This window comes from Strigops habroptila, chromosome 2, assembly GCF_004027225.2.
Source record: "Strigops habroptila isolate Jane chromosome 2, bStrHab1.2.pri, whole genome shotgun sequence".
Lineage (NCBI taxonomy): Eukaryota > Metazoa > Chordata > Aves > Psittaciformes > Psittacidae > Strigops > Strigops habroptila.
In genome coordinates, this window is record NC_044278.2 from 28770221 (window position 1) to 28793650 (window position 23430).

Sequence of the window (23430 nt, forward strand, 5' to 3'; positions counted from 1 at the left end):
CTTCCGGTAACGGGCGCGGGCGCCGTTTGCTGGGGAATGGATATACGCGGGGTCCTGGCGGTGTTGCTGTCCTGCCTCCTGGTCGCGCTGCCTCTACGCTGCGCAGGTGGGTCCCGGTGAGCGGGCACCGCACCGCACCCGGCGGGCAGCTCGGGGTGTTGCGGTGCCCGTTCTCAACGAGTGGGGTGTCCCCGGCAGTCACCCGCGGAGCCGTGCCGCTGCGGGCACTCCCGCTTCGGTCCTGCGGCGCTGGGAGAGGGGACGTGGTCCCGGAGCCCGCTGCAGGGGTGCAAAGGCGTACAGACCTTGTGTCTGGGTAGGTATGCCTGCCTGCCTGCCTGCCTGGGTAAGTGGGGCTAGGTTTGCGTCGAGGGCCTTGGGTTCAACTCCAGAGTTCAGTAAGTAGCTGTCTTCATCTCATCTGGCTTCATCTGGCTCCGTATCTTGAGGCTTAACTTGCGATCTGTGAGTTGTAGCGGCTCTAGCTTAAGTGTGGGTCAAACAGATTTTGAGTTGCATTGATTTGCTTCCAGTTTGGGCCCAGTGGAGGGCTGCAGGGATGATCAGGGGTCTGGAGCATCTCTCTTATGAGGAGATCGCGGGAGCTGTGCCTGTTTAGAGAAGACTGAGAGGGGATCTCATTAATGCATATAAATATCTCAAGGGCAGGTGTGAGGAGGGTGATGCCAGGCTCTTTTCAGTGATGTCCAGTGGCAGGACGAGGAGCAATGGTCATAAACTAAAACACAAGAAGTTTCACCTCAACATGAGTAAGAACCTCTTTATATTGAGGGTGGCAGAGCCGTGGAACAGGCTGTCCCGGGGGGTTGTGGAGTCTCCCTCTCTGGAGACGTTAAAAACCCACCTGGGCGTGTTCCTGTGTAACCTGCTCTAGGTGGCCGTGCCTTGGCAGGGGGGCTGGACTGGGTGATCTCCAGAGGTCCCTTCCAACCCTAATGATTCTGTGATTGAAAGGCATCTCAGTCTAATCTGGCAGAGACTGAAGTATAAATGAGGAAATAAAAGTAGTAAAATTGCAGGGTGAGGATTTTATCTTGCAAGATATGTGCCTCTTCTTACATCCTTAAGCAGCAAGAAAGAACTATTGAACAAAACCTTTTTCAAGGGGGAAGTGTTGTGTAGCCTAGATGAGCTGGGCTTAAGTAAATTATCTTCCTGCATATTTAGAGGATATTGTGACATGCAACAGAAAGTATATGGGCTAAGCTAGTTTGAGTGATGGAAATATCATAGCCCACATGATGGAAATATCATAGCTGTGGGCTAGTGTGTGCAGGCTGCTTCTGATGCCACCTAAACTCTTGAATTCTGTAAAAGTGTATTATTCGGCGTACCCAAAAGAAGACTAGAGAGAGGCTGTTTTCAGTGGTCTACACTTTACATTCATGGTAGGATTCAGGCAGAGAAGCAGCGATGGGACCTCTTCTCTTTCTTTGTTTTCTTTCAGCCATTTGGCTTGTAGGTGAATTCTTCACACATCAGCCCCAAATTCCATCCCCAAACTGGAAGCATGTGATACATGTAGATACCTTGATCAACCCACACATGTTATAGCAAATGACTAACATGCCACATACTAATTTTAAAATTAGAAGTCATTGCTCTGCTACAGTGACCTCTCACCTTCTACCTTGTCAAAACCAGCAGTTCCTCTCTGCTGCTCCTCTAGAAAAGTTCTTGCAGTAAGAGTTCTGCCTAGTTCTCTAGAGCCCCTTTCTGCCCACAGAACAGTTCTGCCCAATAACAGTTGAGTCATTTTGGTGTGTGTTTGGCTGTGGCTTTTTTTTTTTATTTCTCTCTTAATATTACACATAACAGGCTTCCGTTCCTTCCTATGCTGAAAGGTTGACTTAAAGTTTCCATTGGTTCTACCTCATACTTAGTGTGATAATCATTGAGCTATTGTGTACTCTTGATGGGATTTCCCCTTTGCTTTCTCCTGAGGGAGTATATTTCTGTCTTGCTAAGACTGCTTTCTTCTGATGCTGAATGGTTTTTGCTATTCTGTAATGTTATTATTTTCAACCATCATTTATTGAAAATATTACTTAATATAAATAGTGATGTTTATTTATTAGAACAGTTTTGTATTTATTTTAGTTCGTTAAAATTTGACAGGGGAAGGAAGATAGGCAATTGTGCTAAAAGCTTCTCTTTAACCTTTTCTTTTCATAAAGTCTGATCTCTCGGTGTTGTCCTGAACACCAAAGTGTCGTTATGCTTTAAGTGAAGAAACATGAATTCAGTTTACATTTCTGGTAAAATAATAATTGGTAAAATAAGCCAGAAAGGCGTCTTGATTTTTAGATAATACTTTTCATATCTGGTTTCTAACTAAATCACAAAATTTATCTGGTAATTAAACTTTACCGAGTTTACTCCTTCATTCCTGGATTGTTGTTCATTGGGATTTAAGAAAATTAATTAGAGAAGAAAACACAAAACACTTACTGGAAATAAGGAGTATTATGTGAAAGGATGGATGGGTGTGTTGTCTATGCATGTCTGTAGTACTGAGAACAAATGTCATGTGAAATGAATTTCTGCTATACTAAAATAAAAGGCTATTCAGCTAGAGGAGCTCCAATTGCATGTATTTTGGTTTAGTATTGCTTTTGAATCTATATTGTATATTAATATCTTAAGCATATTGGAAAAAATAATTTATGTATGATTTTTTCCCAGCTCATCAAAATTGTTTTCAGTTCACTGTCAAGAGGGAAGGATGTATCAAGAGGGTTCTGCTAGTAATATGCATGATAGAACAGTGTAAGCTTATTAAATCCAGATATAACTAAGTGGGAGGAGCTCACAATGGTTTTGAAAAGTAGGCGTAGAATTGAGAAGTATCCCAACAAACTGGAGAAATACTCCAGGAAAAAGTACACTAGTATTGGAAAAGGACGCGTTAGGGCTGTGTAGGCAAAGAGAGGATGACAAAGGGTGGTCTAAATATCAGTTCGAGGGAGGGGGAGAAGATGCAATGTTACAATGCCTTGTAATTTATGTGTAGAAGTTTAAGTGCAATGCTGTAGAAAACCCCCAACACATTGGGGCACAGCAGTGCTAATTAGAATGAAGATGTTGGGTCATGTGTTTTGTAAGCTACATTTGCATTTATTAATCTCAGCTGGAGTATTGTCATTTTCTGAAGCATACTATTTCAAGCAAGTTCAACCATTTGGAGAGAATGCAAAAGACAACAATAAAAATCATTCAGAAAGCTAGAAAATTTGGCTTTAAAGGAAAACTAAAAGAATTGTTGCTGCCATTCTGTTTTTATTGTCAGCCATTTTTAACATAGTTTTCAAGTATGACTGACTTAAAGAATAATGTGCTTTAACATCCATTGACAAAATTACATGGGCTAAATGTGCTTAGAGGAAATGTAGGTTCGACTCTGGGTTTTGCAGTGTGTAAACTCATGGACTATGAACAACAACTAAGCAAGTGTCCTTGCTGTAAGGAAACTTGGATCTGTTCTGCAAAGATTCAGACCTCCAGTAGAATCTGTTAGGAAACCTGATTTGGAAGTAATTTGCTTTTGATTTACAGAAAGCTTTCCCTAATCTCTAGTGGTAAGGATAGCAAAACATTTCAGATGTGAAGCCTGCAAAAAATAGATTATTTGGTGGTGGAAACCATAGGGCATCTCTATGCAAACATCTGTTATGTATGCAGAATTGGCCACCTGCTTTCTTCCGTGTGAAAGACAGGTGACCTTACAAGGTTTCTTCCAGCTCAGTTTCTGTACTTCAAATATATGAATGGGTGATTAGGAAGTGTTAAAATTCACAGAATCACAGAATGGTTTGGGTTGGAAGGGATCTTAAAGCTCATCTAGTTCAAACCCTCAGCCACGGGCAGGGACACCTTCCACTAGACCAGGTTGCTCCAAGCCCCATCCAACCTGGCCTTGAACACTGCCAGGGATGGGGCAGCCACAGCTTCTCTGGGCAACCTGTGCCAGTGCCTCACCACCCTCATAGTGAAGAGCTTCTTCATAACAGCTAATGTAAATCATAGAATGGTTAGAGTTGGAATTGGTGATCATTAACTTTCAACAAATTTCAACCAAAGACATTCCTCAGAGTATAAAATTATAGCTGGCTGATTATATCCCTCTTTTTACCTGCAGCAGGAGATGAACAGATGAAAGAGCATAATTGTGACGTGAAAACCTCAATAAATAAGTATTTGAATTTGGAGAAGAAATTTGATTTCGTGGTAAAGATAGTTTGGTTGTCAGTCAGGGCTGGGAGCTCCTTCTGAGGCAATAATCTGGTTTTCTGACCAGAGCAAGGAATAGTACCTAATTGAGCTCGAGATAGGTCTACAAAGAGCATTGTGGTTCTTTTTTAGGGTTCTTTTTTCTGTTATGTTTTATACCAAATCAAGGCAAGAAGCTGTCCAGTCCAGTGTTCACCTATAGCAGTGGTTGGTAGTGGCATAGGAAAGAATAAAACCTCAAGTATACAGTGACACTTCACAACGTTATGGCAGTCTGTAGTGTTGAGGCTTTGTATTTCACTCGAGTTCATAAGCCTGGTAAGAGTTGAGCATTCACAGTGTCCTAGGGGAAGGAATTCCACAGGTTGACTAAGCATCCAGTAAAGCAGCAGTTTGATTTGTTTGCTTAGAGCAGAGTGGTGCTTGATTTGATGCTTCCAGCTTAGTGCTAAGACAACAGCAAACAATCTTTGGCTGCTTGCATTCTTCATGCCACTCACTAGGTGTCTGTAGATCTGTCACATCCTCCCCTCCATCTCATTTTCAGGCTGAAGAATCATGTTCTGATTCCTCCCAGGACAGAAGCTGTTCCATACTTCAGGTTGTCCATGTCACTCTTCTCTGCCGTATTCTGCCCTGCTATCTGCCTGTGAGAGTGGGCACTCTAGAGCTGCATGCGGTGCTGGAAAATAAGTCTAAAATGAAATTATATAATGACATTAAGCTTTCTATTTTACTCCCTTAATTCCATATCAGTTTCTAACTTTCTCCCTTTTTGACCACTGCTGTGCACTGACTGTAAGTGCTATCACGCTTGTACATTGTTGTTGAACATAATGTTGAACAACTTTCTGAAAATTCCCTGAATTGTAATTGGTACAAGTTACTTTTAACCCTGTAGTTAAATTTTAAGTTAATTTTACAGGTGATGTCTCTGAATAGCATGTTTCTGTTTATTAAAGTTCTGTAAAGATGATTCTGTAAAGGTGGTCATGTGCCACTGAAAATGGCTTGTTTCAGCAGTTTGTAAGGAGGATTAAAAAAGGGTAAATGTCAAGATGGAGTCCAGCCTTGTTCAAACTTGCATGAGGAAGTTCTCAGAGAAAAAGGCAGTCAAAGCCAAGACTTGCGACAGTCATCTTTTGGGCCTTTAACCAAAGCTGTTCTGGAATAAATCCCTTCTAGTTCTCGGTGTGTGCTCCTACTCCAGGACTGGAATACTGTATTGTCTTCCAAATGTTAGAACCCAGAGCTGGTTTTTTACAATACTGTTCGTATCCGCAGAGAGGATATGATTATTTGCTGTGGTATTTACCAGCTTTAGAAAAAGCTGTCCTAGCTTAAAACGTTAATTGGATGTCTTACATCAGCATGTATTTGTAACTTGGCAAGAAAGTATATCTTGTTAGAACAAGAGTCTTGAAACCATTTTGTTTCTGCTTCCAGGCTTCCTTTTTCCTATCTGACTTCAAATGAAAAATATTTATTTTCATGGTCTGTATAAGATAAGAATTTGAAAATGTGGAAAAGATACCCTGGAAGTGCAGTGAATATTTTAGTTTCAACCAAGGCAAACAAAAATAATAGTCTTAAGATACAGTAGCATTTTTTTCAGTGTTGGAGCTCTGTAGGTGCGTTGTTGTTCTCAGCTAATACTATGTGTTATCTAATCCTACGTTTTTGTGGTTTACTCTGAGGTTTTATGTTGTTCAGGGTAAAGAACCTACGTCGGGACTCTCCTGTTGTAAAGACTTCTAGAAGTTTAGTACTGCCATGGCAGGTTTTTAAACCTGGTATGTGTGCTGCTAGAGAATTCAGGAAGCCAGAGCTTGCTTTCGGTCTGCTCTAGGAGGCTATTCAAACGTCAGCAGTTGAATTACATTCCGAAAAGATGGTTTGAAACAAGTTTTTCATCATACCGTTCAGTAAGATCTTCTACAGATAAATATTTAAACAGATTGAGTGTGTGAATTATATTTTTTAAGTCTCTGCAAATACATGAATACACATATTTACAGGGAGAAGCACTACCCTGCACTTTAGATGTGAATGATGTCAATCTGTTGATATTTCTTTATAACTGAAATTGAAGGTGTTATGCCATATCACAACACTTAAATAATCTTCCACTAGGTCATAAAGCAATGACTTTTGCTAAGCAAGATTATAACATTCAGTCTATCAATTCCCATAGGTGGTGGTATTTTTGAACAAATTTGGTGGCTCTGACAGGCTCATACTTTCTATGGTAATAGCAGAGTTGTGGGGTTTTTTTCCTTTTCATTATTAGTATTATTAAAAGCCAGTGGAACTTTTTTGTTCCAGGCTTTTTGATTCTTAACGCAAACTTTCTCAAATAAAGTGAAAATAATGTTTTCCCATGAAGTGAGCATTTCCTTTGTGAAGGGCTATAAATTTTCAAAATTGCTATTTTTTACAAAAATCTGAACTAGCTGCCTTTGTTATCATAAGCTTTTTGGCTGAACTATAGCCATCTGTTAGATAAATGTCTGAAAAAAATAGTTATTTCCTTTGCTTTCTTATCTTCTGATGATCAAATGTGGTTTGGCACTCTCTGGGCTGATTTTAGTCTTTCAGCTTAGAGGATTAACAAATTAATGCATTGTGGAAAAAACTTCTGTAGTGGGATCCACAGGTTTTTGTTGAATTATTTTCAAGTTTTGTGCTTTCAGGAGTCATTTGCAAAAGTCAGTAATCTCTGGATACCACTTCAACTCCGAGACTCCAAAAAGACATTGCAGACTTCAGTTTATAGATTGTTTTTCCATGTACCTTTCTTTTTCATAAGGAGAACTTGGTCATCATGTAAAATATGAAACAGTTTTTGCAAGGAAGAGCCACTGTGAAAATCAAATTCAAGATAACCCGTTAGATGTGCAAGCAGACTTTGGTTGTCCAGGAGAAATAGGATGTATTTGTTCTGATTTCTTCCTAATATAATCAAAAAGCAATTTCAGAGACATGGTCAGTAACATGTGTTTGTCAAAGTTGTAGCCGTTGGGAAGTGATTAATAATGTAACACACAACTGGTTAAAAATAGAAAGTCAAGCCAGAGGTGTCTGTGGTGATTCGATTTTTTAAATTATTTTGTTGATTTTATTATTTTCTCCCGATGTGTTAGAAGATTAAAGTGCATTCTTAGAGGACAGAAGTATTTTCTGCCTAAATTGTACATAGCCTGGGTTGTCAGCAGTACCTGGTGTAGCGTACCTGGCAGAAGGATTTAGATGAAGTTTAAGCTCTATAAATCTGGATATTCTTGATTGGTGGTTTTGGTATGATTTTAGTGACTTCTGCCTGAGGTTTCCTCAGTTCACACATATTCCCTGTGCCTTCACACTCTTTCCCTTTGCTCTGTAAGCCAGAGTCTGGTTCAGTTTCTGGTAAAGAAAACTTGCAGTCCAAACTTTCAGCCCTGATTAGAACTTTCTTGCCTCACTGCTTTGAAGCAGTCCGATATACTGCCGTGAAGTAATTCAAAACAAAGTAAGAAGTAGCTGGATAAGCTTCAATTTCTGTAAGTATTGGAATAATTCCTTTTGCCATATCATTGTTACTCTCATCTATCCTCTGATACTTGCACTGTATCTCAAATGGGACACTTATGATTCTGCGTATCTCAAAGCTAATGGTAAAGAAGTCTTCTGTAGGAAGTGGAATATAAGGTAATTATGAGGCAGTTGGGGCTTTTAGAGTATTTTTGAAAGGTGGAAAACAGAGGAGAGAGCAAGCTCTCCGGCAGATGATTCTAATGTGAATGCTTCCCTCCTGTTGGCAAGCTGCCTGTTAAGCTTTCTTTTCTCATGGGCTGGTCCTTCCCTTGATGTTATGTACATTCTTTTATGTGTCCTGAGACTTAGCACTTGCCCTCCATAAGTCCAAAAGCACTGCTCTTTGTGTAAAAGAAAACCCAGGATTACTGTGAGCAAGATACAAGATCTGCTATGTGATGAAGCATTGCTTAAAGGGATTTATGCTCACTACATTTAATTTATGGGAGTAACACGTGACATAAAACAAATCTGCTATGCTCAGTCTGTTTCACAACTGTGAAATGACAGCATTAGGTCAATCCCTAGCAGTTTGCAGCTGAGGTCCAGATGTTGGATCCAACTAATAAAATATGAGTTTAAAGGCATTTCAGACTGCTTATAATCAACAGTGAACACAGGCCTTGAATGTTACAACTGTATAGACCTTTTTTAAAAGGGTGTGGGGAGAAAGATTTTAAGCACAGAGGAAGGAGCTGTATAGTCAAACAGGCAGAGGAGCTACCTAATGCACCTCTGATTTGCATATATATGGCACTTCTGAGTTATATATTGAAGTGTCATTCGAGTAGTGTGGTGTTTTCTTAACTCTTGTATTTTTTATTACTTCACTGTAACTCTCTACTTCTTTTTTTAACAGAAGTTATTCTTGAGTCATGTACAAGTTACTTATCCCAATCTTTATATACCTTTATGTTACTTTCTTGTAGGCCAAACTGATCTGAAGAGTCCGGAGGATATCCAGGTCTATGTTGTAAATACGAATTTCACTCTAAGATGGAACTACACTGGGAATGATACCAATGTGACATTTTCAGCAGAATACAGGTAGTAAGTAGTAATTTTATTCTAAGCCAGCAATGTCTGACACGTATTTGTGTAGAGGAGCATATTAATTAATTACTGTACTTCTCAATACTGTCACATAAAACTCCTGGAGATGGTTTGAAATCCAGAAAGTAGAGGCCGGGAAGATCAAGTCCTGAAATGAAGTGGAATCTGAGCATTGTCCTTCATTTCTCTAATTAATATGTAAAATTAGACTGTTCACCGATTGCGACATGTTATAAATGCAGAACACCCCTGGTAGTAACGCTTAACAATCAAGTGGTTCTTTGAGAAGATTAACTGTTGCACTTAGAAATGTAGTATTTGGATTTATTTATTCTCTGGTTATTTGGATTTGGGTTTGATTTTTTGGTTTTCTGTCTGTGTGGTGACATTGCGTGTGTTTGTTTTGGTTTTAAATTAAGGTACATTGTGGCCACACGCAGATTTTGAGAGAATTTTCAGTGTAGTTTTTTGATAATTTGTCAGTGTTTATGAATCTAGATTTCTCATCTGCAAATTTTAATCACCAGATGAAACAATTCTTGTTCTTAAATGTTTGCTTGGTTTTATACGTTTGGTATTTTGTAAATATTTGTATTTTCCTGGCAAGTAAATATTAAAAAACACTTCTGTGACAAAATCACTGAAGTTCTTGATTTTAGGATTGCCTAGTGTATAATCTTAGGTTTATTAAAAAAAACAAACCACCAAACAACTCATCATCTTCAATGCATAGGTGAGAAAGAGCTGCTTTGAAAATAGTTTTATTTTAGAAACATAATACTGGTCTGAAAGATAAAATAGGCATTGAGGATAAAAAATTACTATTTCAAGTCTGTGCCTCTTTTCTGGTCAGGACGTACTTAATCTCTGTATGAAATGTCTCTTTCTTAAATAAGGTGTGTATGTCTGTTAACCCACAAGAAAAATAGCTTCTATAAAGCTAATTATTCCAACACTTAGTGCTGAACTCCCATTTTCTCCTTTCTTTCTTTTCCCCTAATCTGCATTCTTTGCTAATGTCAGAATTGGGGCTTATTTTTGCTGCTTTTATACTCTTTTAAGCACATCTTGCCATCAAGACTTTTAAATTTCTTCTAATGAATTATAAAACCCTTGCCAGCCCGGGATTGTGTACTAAGGATATAATTCTGGATTTTGACAATTCTTTGATGATGTTTTCTGCATGTTTACCTGCTGAATAAAGCAAGCTGGTGTCAGACTTTTCAGAGTAATAGTTAACCTTTGGCAATAAGGTTAACTTAATAATAACTTAATAAATTAATAGATTCAATTAATGAATTAAAATTGCGATATGAATTCCAGGGTAATTAAGTAGATAACATTGATTGCATTGGTGCTGGTGATAAAACAGCATTAAATGGTGTGACGTTTGCTAGCATTAAGAAGAACAGGAAAAAGAATCTCAAGACTTAAATTGTGTATTAGTTTTATTTTGGGGTGTGTTTTCTTTCTTACAGGTTTGAAGATACTGAAACAAATGGAACAGAGTGGAAGGGGTTGCCTGGGTGTCAAAATGTTACTGGCACAGAATGTGACTTTTCCTCAGCAATAACTGAATACTATGATACGTATCATGTGCGTATAAGGGCTGAAAGAAAGGAAGAAGTGTCTCCATGGTCTAGCATTTTTGAAATGATTCCATATTTTATAGGTATGAGCTCCATATATACTGTAACATTTTTAGTTAAATGTTCTTCAGCACATTATTGTGGAAGAAATGCGTGTGGGTTCCATTGCTCATAGCAACAGGAGCTGGTGGTTTTCTCAGCCTTAGCAGGTCATGGAATGTTATGATCCTCTCTTTCTGGAAAGCGAGAAATATTGTAAGTGATGCATTTTTCCTGACAGAGTTTTCTGTCAGTCTGTATTTTTCTAGAATTCAGAAAAATCCTTTTTGACATTGGACTTTACTGGAAGGTTTCTTCTGACCTTGCGACTTTTGAGTAGTTACAGTATAGTATGGTGCTGAAGCCTTCCCTCAACATTGCATCGATTTCTTTGAGCTAGGTTTCTTGCCTTGCATGTTTTAGAAAAACTTATGCTGATTTTCACTGTAGATTCTAAAAACGATTCCAGTAACTAAGGCTGCATTTTAACTCCATTGCTTTTAGAACCAGGTAACAGTGGTTGGTTGTTAGGATAGGTTTCTATTAGATACTGCCTGAGAGTCATTAAGACTAAGATCCTATAGGCAGTTACTGTGATCCTGTTATTGTCTTAGAATAATTAAAAATAAGATACTATAGGCAATTACTGTGGGTTTATGAATGTAAATTACTTTTTTGGTGTTTTTAAATAATTGTGCTTGACTTTCTTTCTTTCTTTTTTTTTTTTCTTTTAATATTTGCAGCTCAGATCGGTCCCCCAGGAATGGAGTTGCAGTCCATGAATGGAGTCATAAAAATTAAGGTTTCTCCTCCAGAAGCAAATCAGGTCCGAAAAATGTGGATAACTCCTCTGTATTTTAAATATAAACTAGTTATCTGGGAAAATTCATCAAATTCAGAGGTATGATCACTTATTATTACTTTTTAACCTTAACATAACTGTCAGAGATGTACTTTAATTGCTTCATGCTTTAAAATAAGGAGTTGGTTAATTAGGTAACTGTGTATAAGCGTTGCTATGCAGCTTAAAAGTTGGGAGAGGGTGTTTTGTTTTTACTAGAGGATTGCCTTAGATATTTTGTGATAAGAGTTTGTATTTCTATGGACCCAATTTCCAATGCATGAGGAAGAAGGTGAAACCATCTCAGATGTGTTGGAGCCAGAGCCACCCTCAGCCAACAGGAATGGGGAGGGGAAAGAGTTCAAGGCAGTGGGAAGAAGCATTTACAGTAAGGCATAGATATAGGGGAGAAGTAGGAGGCTAACTTGATCTTGCTGAGACCATACAGCTTGACTAAAGCTGTCAGTATACTGTTCTGTGTCATTAATTCAGGTCTCTGTTTCTACACTGTAGGTTGGGGGTTTTAAGGATTCTTTTGAGATCTTGAATTTGTGAACTAGTTTCCAAGCCATAATGTGCATCTCGTACAGCACCTACAGCTATTCTGTAAAGACCAAAGTAGAAGCAGTCTGGGGTTTTTTTTTTTTCCTATCCTTTTAGGGGAATGGGTGCCAGCTAGATTAGGGCAGGAATTGAAGAGTATCTATGTTCATTTTGAAGACCTAGTTATAATCATTACACATCAAAGCGGGTGAAAAAGCTTTAATTTAAGTACAAGCTGTGTACAAAGGTTAGTCACTGAAAAGTCTGGTAAACTGAAAGCAGAGAGGTAGCAGAAGGGGGAGGGCGAAGTGTTTGCTCAATTAATTGAGGGACGGAAGTGTACTATTTCTCTTCTGACTATATGCCTGAATCTTTGTGTGTTGAGTTATGCATCATGTATGGTGGTGCCACAATCCCTCCACACTTTCATGTGTTAAAGGAGCATGATGTATTCCTTCCTCTCAGTCACGTAGCTAAGTTGGAACTTCCCTTTAGCACTTATTCAGCTTTTATATTGTCCTCCATTCCCTATTTTAGCACTTTTATGGCATGTTATATAAACGGGGCTGAAACCTGGAGAAGGGGAAAAAAAAAATTCTGCTCATAAGGAAGAACAGTTATCTTCATATGCTGTTTGCAATTGTTTCTTACAGCTCAGAAGTCAGAGTATTTTTCCTACTGACACAATTGATGATCTTGCACCAGACACTACCTATTGTTTGAAAGTTCAAGCAACTCTTTCTTTGGAACTGCAGGAAGGCTTATTCAGTCCCATTCGTTGTATAAAAACAACCCGTAAAGGTACAGAGTAAAATTGTTTTATCTTAAAATGATTACTTAAATTTAAACTGTTGGAAAGTAAATTGTTCTGAAGCAGTAGAAATAGGCAGAAGTGCTACATTCTTACTCATTTTAGTATAACAGCAATCTTGACAGTGATGTAAATTTTCAATTTAAATCAATATAAAATATGTCACCTATCAATATTAGTCTTAATAGTACAAAAACGATTTTGCTCTGAGGCAGATTCTATCTATTAATTTGTATTGCAAAAGCTACTTTCTGTATTTTGGAAAATTGGATATTTTTGAATTTGTGACTGAATCAGGAGGAAAGGCATGTGTATATAGGCAAAACAAAAGCTTTTTGTACACTTGGCACTAAGTGAATGCATATGAAGTTGTGCTAAGCTTAAAATAATATTGTTTTTTATGCAGGCCTTGGTGAGTTTATTATTACAGATTCTGAAGAATGGCTTAGTGGCAGTTTGCCACCAGTTGTTTGTTTGCTTGTCTAAATTCTTTTGTGTGCTCTTCAGGTGTGAGTTTAAGTACTTTTAAATGTTTATTTCAGGAAAAAATAACTGTGGGAATGTCAAAAGTCAAACATTAGATTGAATGGATGATACATCAAAATTACTTCATGTTTATGCATGTGTATTTTACACATTTTTCTCATCAAGTTATTGCTGAACCAGTTTGTTTCCACTAATCTCAAGTTTCTGTACTTAATATTTTCTGAATCGATTTTTAACTAATTCTTGTTTTTACTAAAGGCTTAATATGCTGTGTATATCACAGACTTTGATTTGCCATCTTTATAATGAATGAAAACAAACTATTTTTTTAATTATTGGAGGTGTACCATGACCATTTACATGAGAAATACCCATTCAGTGAGAAATTGTTGTTTCCTTTCTATTTTGAGCAGTGAATGACCTACTCTGTGCAACAAATCTGAAAATTCTTGCTTTGAATATGCAGTTTCATCTACATTGGACTAATCAGTATAAACAACATGTGAGCTACAATGTACAGTATCTCATGTGAGTTAAACATTTTCCATATCTCTGTTTGAAGAGGCTATGTCATTCTAAATGCCATCCATTGTATTTTGCAAATAGTTACTAGAAGTTAAAGTGAAATACTTACAAAAAGTGGCTATTCATTGTTACATTGGGGTGCCTCATCTGGACACAGTGTGGCTTTTGAAAGGATTGCATATAACATTATACTCTAGAATTTCAGGGTACTAGGCTTCTTTAAGAGTATAAATACCAGATGGAAAGGACTACTAAATAAATGTTCAGTTTTAAAAGATGTTTGCATTGCTTCATAAGAAATTAGATGACTAGAAGTGAGTAAAAATGCAGATATTCAAGGTTTCAATCGTCAACATATTTGATTACTTCCGGTCACATCCCAGCATGGAAAAAACCCCATCATGTCTGTGAACCTGTATCTTAGTATCCAGTTGTTGCACAAATATTGTGGTCAGCATCTAAATGAAGAGAAGAGATACCTCTAGCATTCTTTTAGAATTCCTTTGTCATGATGGAAAAATATTGGAGTTAATGGAATTATATGAAAAATCTTACTTGGATTTCAAAAATTTCTAAAACTGATACATAATTCTGCTATTGAGACTTTATAAAGCACTAATTCATATTTCCTGATCCAGTTAACTTCATTGTTTCAGTTACAAATGAAAAAATGATATTCCAAATATGAGAAATTTCTAAAAAGCCCATTCTTCCAAAATTAAAAAAACCCCTATGTAACACAAGTCAACATGCTCTTTTGTTCCCCCCCTTTTCGCCTGAGTTCAAAGGCCTCATGTCAAAAACTATTAAAATATCTCTTGCAGTGGGTATCTGAAGAAACTTCATGATGATTACTCAGCGAAGTGGCTCAATGTACACGGATGTGAAAACATCACTGATACACAATGCAATTTTTCATCTCTCATCACTACTACTTCTGGATTTTATTATCTCCGTGTGCAGGCCATAAATGAACATAATAGATCATGTTTGTCTAATGAAGTGAAAGTAGATCCTCTGATAACAAGTAAGCAACATGTTTTCTTAAATTTTCATTTCTCAACAAACTTGCACCTAATGCTGTTATTTGCAAAAAGAAATTTGCTAGATTAATGAAACTGAATACATGGTTCCCCTACAGAAACTGTGTTGCGAATCCTGGCCTCATCAAGTTAAACAGGAGTTTTTTCTATGGTCTTCTCCATTCAGCACAGCCAGTATTTCATTGTATTTAGAATTACATCATTTGCTTTACAAAATTGAACCATAAAGCTGCCATTATATGGCATTTTATAATCTCACTGTATACTACATTAATCACTGTGTGAGTTTGCACTAGAAATATCCCTAGTCTGACTTTTTCCATTCACAGGGAGCACTTCTTGATATCTCAGAAAAACGATGCCAAATTCGAATAATTTCAGAACCTACTGCCTCTGTTTTCTTGTGCATCTGCTCTCATCTCCTCCTTCTCTCTACCCCTGCACAATACACCCTGAATTTTGTGCTGATGCAGTATTACATTGACATGCAACCCTAAAGAGCTTCATGAAAAAGCAGACTTAAAAGATAGTGACTTCTAAGTCAAAAATACATAACGCTTTCCAGAATGAAATTCCAGTAATTTTTATCTTTGTTGCACTTTTTGGTTTTTGTGAGAAATGTGACCTTACTAAAAGGTTTGACTTCAAATCAGTCATAAATGTCAAGAAATGTTTATCTAATATGTAGGGTAATATTCCATTGCCTTGCATATTGAAGATGGAATCAATAGCTGTTCTGTATGTCAGCTTTCCCTTCCCCCAAGGTCTTGGTAATTGGATTATTCTTTAGTAAGATAACAGAACCTAGGTAAATAATGCATCAAGAGAAAACAAAACTCTCATGCTTCTCGCTTTTCAACTGTACTATAACTGTGAAAGAGGGTATATGTGAAAAAGAGGGTCCATATCCTGATGAGTCATTTAACTTTGGCATGCACAGAATTGATCCCATGGCCTGTGTATTTCGTGTTACTGAAATTTGCAGAAGCAATATATGAATGTGGAAAGAGAAAATAACTGAAATATTTCTCAGGACTCAAGATTCTGAATAAAGCTATTAGTCAAGTTAGACTTTGAAGTACATATTCCTAAAAATTGACACAGATTTAAATTACAGTATTTTATGCAATATTTTTTTTATTATTCTTTCAGTCTTATTTTTAACTTTTTTCTTTTTTAAACATCTTAAGATGAAATTGGCCCTCCTGGTGTAAAGCTGGACATCAGTAATGCTTTGCTCCATATCCAGATTTCTCCTCCAGGAGCATCTGAGAGTGAAGTCATGAGGGACCATTATGACTTGTCTTACCGGGTTTTGTATTGGAAGAATTCATCAAATAATGAGGTATGAGCTAGTTCAGTACTTAAAACAGTAGATAAAATTTGTTGTGACTTAAATACCGAGTTTGAGTTCTCCTCAAGAAGCTTATTTTCAAAGAGGAACGTATATGGTTTATCAGTCATGCAGTCGATCTGTTTTGGTTTGCTTTGCTGAAAGATTCTTCTAAAAATCTGGTCAAGATGACTTTTATCACAAAGCAAAATTGAGATTTTAATCTTCTTCCATTGATGTGGCTAGGTGTAATGATTTGCAGAATTGCACTGAGCTTTGTACAAACTGCTAAATAGCTCACTTTAGAATGGAAGTTGTAGGGTTCTTGTGATGCTGTCTTTCCTACCGTATACTGTGTGCACTGTCTTAATTAACACAGCTTCTAGCCTCTCAAATTCTTTTCTTTCTGTATTTGTAGTTTAGCTATATGATACATAGCTGTATGTATCATATAACAATGAAGTCTTGCATGCTTTTAGTTCACATTTTAACAGATCTTTCCATATTCTTTAAATGCTACTTACAGTAAAATATTTTACAGTAATCAGTAAATGTATATATGTAAATGCATGGAAGAAGAGAAGAAAACAAACTGCAACAGGAAGAAGTTTCATTTTGCACACCACTTTGAACTGTAAAATTTCAATATGGTGAAAGTAGTTGGTTCTTGCTGATAAGTGTTTCCTGAATGTGTTTGCTTAGGAGAGAGTTGCGTGGTTTCTTTTATTTAATCCAAGTGCAGAGCGCTGTCTGACCTTACGGAATTACTTCTTCAGCAAAGGCCAAAATTCTCATCTATTTGAGTGACTCTTGTACTATTTATGTGCATCTTCCATTTTTTTCTTTTTCAGGAGGAAATCAAAGTGAAAGAGATAAAACAGACAATAGGGTCAATTTCTGATCTAACACCCTCGACTTTGTACTGTGTAAAAGTACAGGCATTTTCAGAAGTCTATAACAAAAGCAGTCATTTCAGCAAAGAGGAATGCATCAAAACACCTGGAGGTAGGAAGAGCTTGGGAATTGTTACACCTCTGGAAGCAAAATTGTTAACCTTCTATAGGCATTTGCAAGTCTCACTAGTTAAAAAACCTTTGCAGCATGAATCGGTGGCCTCACAGAGTTGGCACCTAGTTGGACAGAGATCCAGATCGGCAGTGTTGTCACTTTGCTGCTCTGTGTTCTCTCCTACAGCTAAACTGCTTCTGTTCTGACCTGTTCACAGTTACATTCTGGTTATTCCACAACTCAGTTTAGAAATTATCTCAGATTAATAACTGTAATGATTATGAATTAAATTTATTTCTGTATAATTCTTTGTTAATAGGCAAGCTTTAATTTCCAGTGCTTTCAATATATTTTGGGAGGGTGTGAGGAATCACTAAATGATGTTTTCAAGAATATTTTTCTCTTGAAATTGTCTTAATTCTGCTGTGAATTAATTATATTCAAAAAAACTCCTGTGCTAAAGTGCGAAGAGACAAATCATTAGACTCATTATAATTGAAAGCTTAGCTTTTGCCAAATGAGAATACATTTGTAGATGGATTACACTCACTCGGAACATAAGAGACAGTAATCTGTTGAATTTAATTTGGCCAGTTCTCTTTATTAGCAGCTGTAATGCTAGAAAAATTACTAAATACCCAAACTGACTTAAAGCTAAGAAAATGTAATAATAGTAGTGCTACTTTTTCCTTTTTCACATCTTAAGCTTTTAGGATTCATTTATATTGTAGTCCTCAATGCTTTGACTTTATCAAGCCTAAAAAGAAATAGAAGTTACTTTTTTACCTTCGTAAGAAAAATTTTTATCTATTTTACTAGTTAGCTATTAGTCTTCCCCCATCCTTCTATATAGATATCTATCTATATCATATTATACTAATGAGCCTATTTAAGATCAAGCAGTACATCCCAAGACTCAGTATTGAGAGACACAACCATGTACTTCCCGAACATTCTTATATCCCAGTGTGGAAATCTTTCATTATTTGATCCTTCGTACTAACTGGAAATAGAGATAAAAAGACCTGATTGTCTCATCTTGATTATTTGTAAAGTGTCTCCTGGTATGTATTGGTTTAAGTATGTTCAAACTCCCTTCAGTTTGTTTGTTTGTTAGACATAGTGCCAGAGAATATGTTGCAAAGCAGAAGGGTGGAAAGAAGGAGGAAGCTTGCAAAACTCTTGCAACTTAAGCACTGAATAGCTCATGACTATATAGATTAAAGGTTTCTTTGACTACAATATTTTGCTAGCAAAAGCTGGATTCTGTCATGTAAACTACTTCTACCACAAGGTCTGTCCCTGAAGTCCTGGAATTGAGCTTAGCTTGTTACAAGGTTTTCCACGGTTCCTGGGTTGATACAGGAATGCAGAACCATAGACTCACAGAATGGTTTAGGTTGGAAGGGACCTTAAAGCTCATCCAGTTCCAACCCCCTGCCATGGGCGGGGACACCTTCCACTAGACCAGGTTGCTCAAGGCCCCATCCACCCTGGCCTTGGACACTTCAGGGATGGGGCAGCCACAACTTCTCTGGGCAACCTGTGCCAGTGCCTCACCACCCTCTTTGTAAAGAATTTATTGCTTATGTCCAATCTAAACCTGCCCTCCTTTGGTTTAAAACCATTGCCCTTTGTCCAGTCACTGCAGCCCTTGGCAAAAAGTCTCTCTCCATCTTTCTTATAAGCCCCTTTTAAATGTTGAAAGGCAGCAATAAGGTTTTCCTGGAGCTTTCTCTTCTCAACACTGAACAACCCCAACTCTCTTGGCCTTTCTTGCTAGGAGAGGTGTTACAACCCTCTGAGCATTTCTGTGGCCCTCTTTTGGACCTGCTTTAACAGGTCCATGTCTGTCCTGTGCTGGGGGCCCCAGAGCTGAATGCAGTACTCCAGGTGGGGTGTCACAGAGTGGAGCAGATGGAGAGAATCACCTCCCCATTACTTGTTTTTATGCAGCCCAGGACACAGTTGGCTTTCAGGGCTGCAAGTGCACATTGCCAGGTCATGTCCAATTTTTCATCCACCAGTACCCCCACGTCCTCGGCAAGACTGCTTTCAATCCACTTACTCCCCCAACCCATGTGCAGGACCTTGCACTTGGCCTTGTTGAACTTGAGATTCACATGGGCCCACTCCTCAAGCCTGTCAGGGTCTGCCTGGACGGTGTCCCTTCGCTGAAGCTATTCAACTGCACCACTCAGCTTGGTGTCACCAAGTTGATGACACCATGTCTGAGCATCGAAGTGAAATTCGTCTCGCCTTTCTATACTGATAAAGTAAAATGTTGTGCTGAGCTGGTGTCTAGATTAACAGCGTAGAAAATAATTGGAACAGCCTTAAGATTGATTTCTTCTTAGGTAAACATCTAAAAGGAATAGACACTCACTGGAAGATCCTTTTTGTATCTCTCTTGGCTATGTCATAGTCACCTGAAGCTTACAATTGGAGTTCCTCTCTTGTCCAAGAAACCATTTGGATGCTTTTGGGCCCCTGAAGACCCTGCAAGTCCGGGCACTCTAAGAATTTCCTGGCTAAATAACCATGGGCCAACTTTGCTGTAGTAATTGCTCATTTGTACTCCAAAGCCTGTGGGAATTCTTACTCTTGTATCTCTCTCTTGTTAAAGGAGAGAGTTCTGTCGGTTCCATATGATGTGCCTTGGAGTTAAACCCTGCATGCAAGCAATAGCACAATAGATTTACATGCATCAAGTGCTTCATGGTAGCTATGTGCAGCCTTTTTGTCCTGCTGTCAAGTAGTGACATGTAACTGGGAATAACTGGATGATCTTGTCTGCAAATGCCTGTGTTCTTATAATGAATAAGTATTTTGTGCTGTCTTATTAATAACTTTCAGACATTGGAATGGCATCATTTGTGTAATGAGCACCATGGCTGGTTATAGTACTGTAGAAATGTGAAATGTACTGTAGCAGATTTGGAGATAATGTGTTTCCTAGTAATGTTTGTAGTTCAAGAATACCTAGACTGAATGGGTTTTATTCACTTTTTTAGATAAAATTTTGCCTCTGATCATTTTAGCAACGTTTGTAACTGCCCTGATTGCTGTCTTTCTTGTGGCTGTGCCACTTGGTTTTGCCCTGTATCAAGCCTACAATAAAATCAAATACGTGTTCTTTCCATCATGCCAACCTCCTTTGAATATAGAGGTAAGATGAGACATATTTTTCTTGTTTGTTAAGCAGATGTATTTTTAGAAAAATTAATGCAAAATATTATTAAAAAGTCTTTATCTGTTATCCTGTGGTCTTATGGGTATGCCAAGATTAATTGTGTAGGTTTTAAGAGAGTGCAGGTATTCCTATGGAAAAAATGGGTAGCATCAATTTCTAGAATACTGTGATTAGCAAATATTTTAACTTCTATGTTTTTCCTTCTATCTGTGTGAAAGAGTTGTTAGGAAGCCTCCATGCCAGAGCGTGTGCATGTCTACCCAGTGTGCTACTGTACTTTTGCCCTGCTGGGTGAGACCAGAAGTGCTTTCCAGTTGTGTTACCTGGAAGAGCATGCTCTAGCCTTTTTGCCAGCGTTTAAAACTCAGAGGAGGTGAAAATGCAAGCCCAGTCTTTAGAGGAAATTTTAGTGTAGCAGGCAGCAAATACTCCTACAATGTCCCGACCTACCAGCCTGACTGGTCTCTAAAAAGACAGATGTTGTCCAATTTCCAGCTGAGCTTAGCACAGGTAGTACTTGGTAGGGATCCTGTTCTGAAACGAACAGGGCAACATGTAAGTATTGGTGTATTTTGAAATGTAGCAAGAACTGCTTTTCACTGTGCTTGCTTCTGTGAGTCTCCGAACACTGATGTTGAGCAGTGTGTGACCTTCCTACATGGGTCATCATGCCATCATCTCACTGAAGCTCCTAAGATAAGTAGCATACAAAGCTTTCTGAATAAAGTGGTAGTTTAAAACCAGTCTTGTAGTTTACAAGGGCTAATCGGAATTTAAGTTACTTGTAAGGCAACATTTTAGCTGGTTTGTTTAGTAGAAGGGTAACATAATGCATTACTGGTAAACATAATTGCAGTGCATGATTGGAAACTTTTGTGATGGGTTTGATATAAATGACCACTTCAGAGAATAGATTTGCACATAGGATAGGCAGGAGTGCACTGTTGAGAGCTTTATAAGGCTTGGTGTCCTGCTGCAGCAGCTCACTTCCTCTTCCTTGTTTCAAACTTTGCTTTATAACTGATAATGATTTGTAGACTTTGCAAGCACACACCTCATTCCCATGTTACCAAGTGACATTTGAAAGTCGTCTAAATTAGGATTTTTCTTTAGTTCTTCTGTGGCCTTATAAGACTATAGTCAATGAAATACTGCAATTATATAGATGATTGACAACTACAGGCATAGTGGAAGAGTTAAGATTAATGTTAGTCATTCTTTAGTGTTCGATTATATGAATGCAACTAAACTTCGCCCTAACTTTGAGTTCATGAACTTAGGGAAACAAATGGTATTATAGGTAGAAAACCTCGTGATGCTACTGAACATGATAAACCGATTTGTACAGCTGTGGTGTTAAGCAGAATCATTATTTAGGTATTACGTATGAATGTTCATCTCTTTCTTTTCTGCTTCGCTTTTTGCAGGGTTTTGGAGGACAGCTCTTAAGCAGTCCTTATCTGTTAACTGCAGAAGAACCAATAGAAAATTGTTCTATAATTGAGACTATCATCACAGAAGAAGTAAATCAAATTGTTTTCGAAGATTACAAACATTCTAAACAGAGCAGTCAAGACTCAGGAAATTATTCTAATGATGACAATACTTCAGGAAGCAAAGCATCAGAAGAAATGGTAGAAAAGGAAACAGTATAACATCTGAGAAAATAATGGGACTGGCAGCATAATAAACACACAAAACCTTTTAATTATGACAGTAGCAGCCTAAGGAGGAGTGTCATTTTGGGATCCCTGTCTTCAGATTTCCAAATCTGCACTTTGCTAGTGGAAAGTTACATGCCCTGTCTGCTGCAAGCTGACTGAAGTTCCATTAAAGCACAGGTGACTCCTCATACTTTGCAGCATTTTGGCTGAGTCTTCATCATGTGAGAAGAAGAATACTGTCTGCATAAAGAGGAGCAGATCTGCACACTTTATATATTTGAACCTGGTAACCTCAGCAAAAGCTTACTCTGTTCCACAAGAAGAGTTTCTTGTTATCCTAGAGATTTGCTTTAAATGCCAGTGCTTTAAATGCTGTGACAGAAGCCTTAAATTCCAGTATTGAATCTTAACGATGTTTACACAGGCAGAAGGAAATTGATGCCTGATACAATTTTAGGAACTTCTCTGACATTCTCTTCCAGCCTCCTCAGGGATAGTGCTTTTTGGTTCAGCTGGTCCAGAACAAGAGATGCAAGGAGCCCAAGAGTAGCCTCAGTGAGCCTCCTTGTAGAATTCCTTGTGGCCATGGCTATGGGATGCTCCCAGTGCCCAATGGCTTGTTCACGTATCTGTGTCTCTGTGTCAGGGTGCTCTTTTCCCACAGGGTGAGTATGGGGAGGGGCAAAGGCTGGAAGGAGGTTCACTTCGCTTTACCATAAAGGAAAATTTCGGAGTGGAAGTTCTTTGTAAATAGAAACAAACAGTTTTGCACTGCGTTCAGGATGAAAACCAAGAAGAAACGAAAATGACAAGGCGTGTTAAGAGGCCTTGATTACTTTTTTTTTTTCCCTTTTACGCTTCTAATTGAACTGTATTTAGAAATGTGAATCCCTTTTTAACAAGGAGGAAACTTCCTTCTGTAATTTGAAGGACCAAAGCTGACTTTAGAAAATGCCTTTTAACAGAATAGTGAGGACATTTGCCATTCAGAGCTTTTCCAGCTTAGTCGTATTTTGCCAACAGACTTTCCTTTGGAAAAAATATAAGGTCATGCTGCAATAATGTTTCAGTTTGCATACCACTTTCTTCTGAAGTAATTTTTAAAAGTAGCTTGTTTTGTATGAAGAAATTGATTTCGAGTAAACTGGTTTTGAGCTTCATGTGGGCTTTTGTTTATTGTAACAAGAAACTGTTGGTGTTTATATATTTTGGTTTTTTAATTTTGAAGATGTGATCTAATTTTATAAATTGTATGTCCCTGTGTTCGTTGAAGAACAGAATAAATTTTGCACATTTATTTCTTTATCCCTTTCTTAGTTCCATATATTTTTGACATAGTGACGTTGAAGCTACACTATGGATACTTGGGAAGTTTCCCATAAGCCTTCAGTTATTTTCCTTTCCTAAAAAAACCAATGTGAAGAATATCATATATCAGTTTAATTGGGGCTTACGTTGGGAGTGTTGCGTGATTTAGA

The 23430-nt window shown here is 37.9% G+C and overlaps 1 protein-coding gene across 1 annotated transcript; it reads left to right on the plus strand.

Annotated features, from left to right (window-relative positions):
* On the plus strand, positions 1 to 23430 carry IFNAR1 (interferon alpha and beta receptor subunit 1). Its single transcript, XM_030476697.1, is given in 11 exon segments — positions 1 to 106; positions 8754 to 8874; positions 10356 to 10549; positions 11249 to 11406; positions 12543 to 12690; positions 13600 to 13714; positions 14536 to 14738; positions 15945 to 16099; positions 16939 to 17092; positions 20137 to 20264; positions 21716 to 23430. Coding segments are annotated over 11 exon segments (1674 nt in total). The 5' UTR covers positions 1 to 36; the 3' UTR covers positions 21944 to 23430.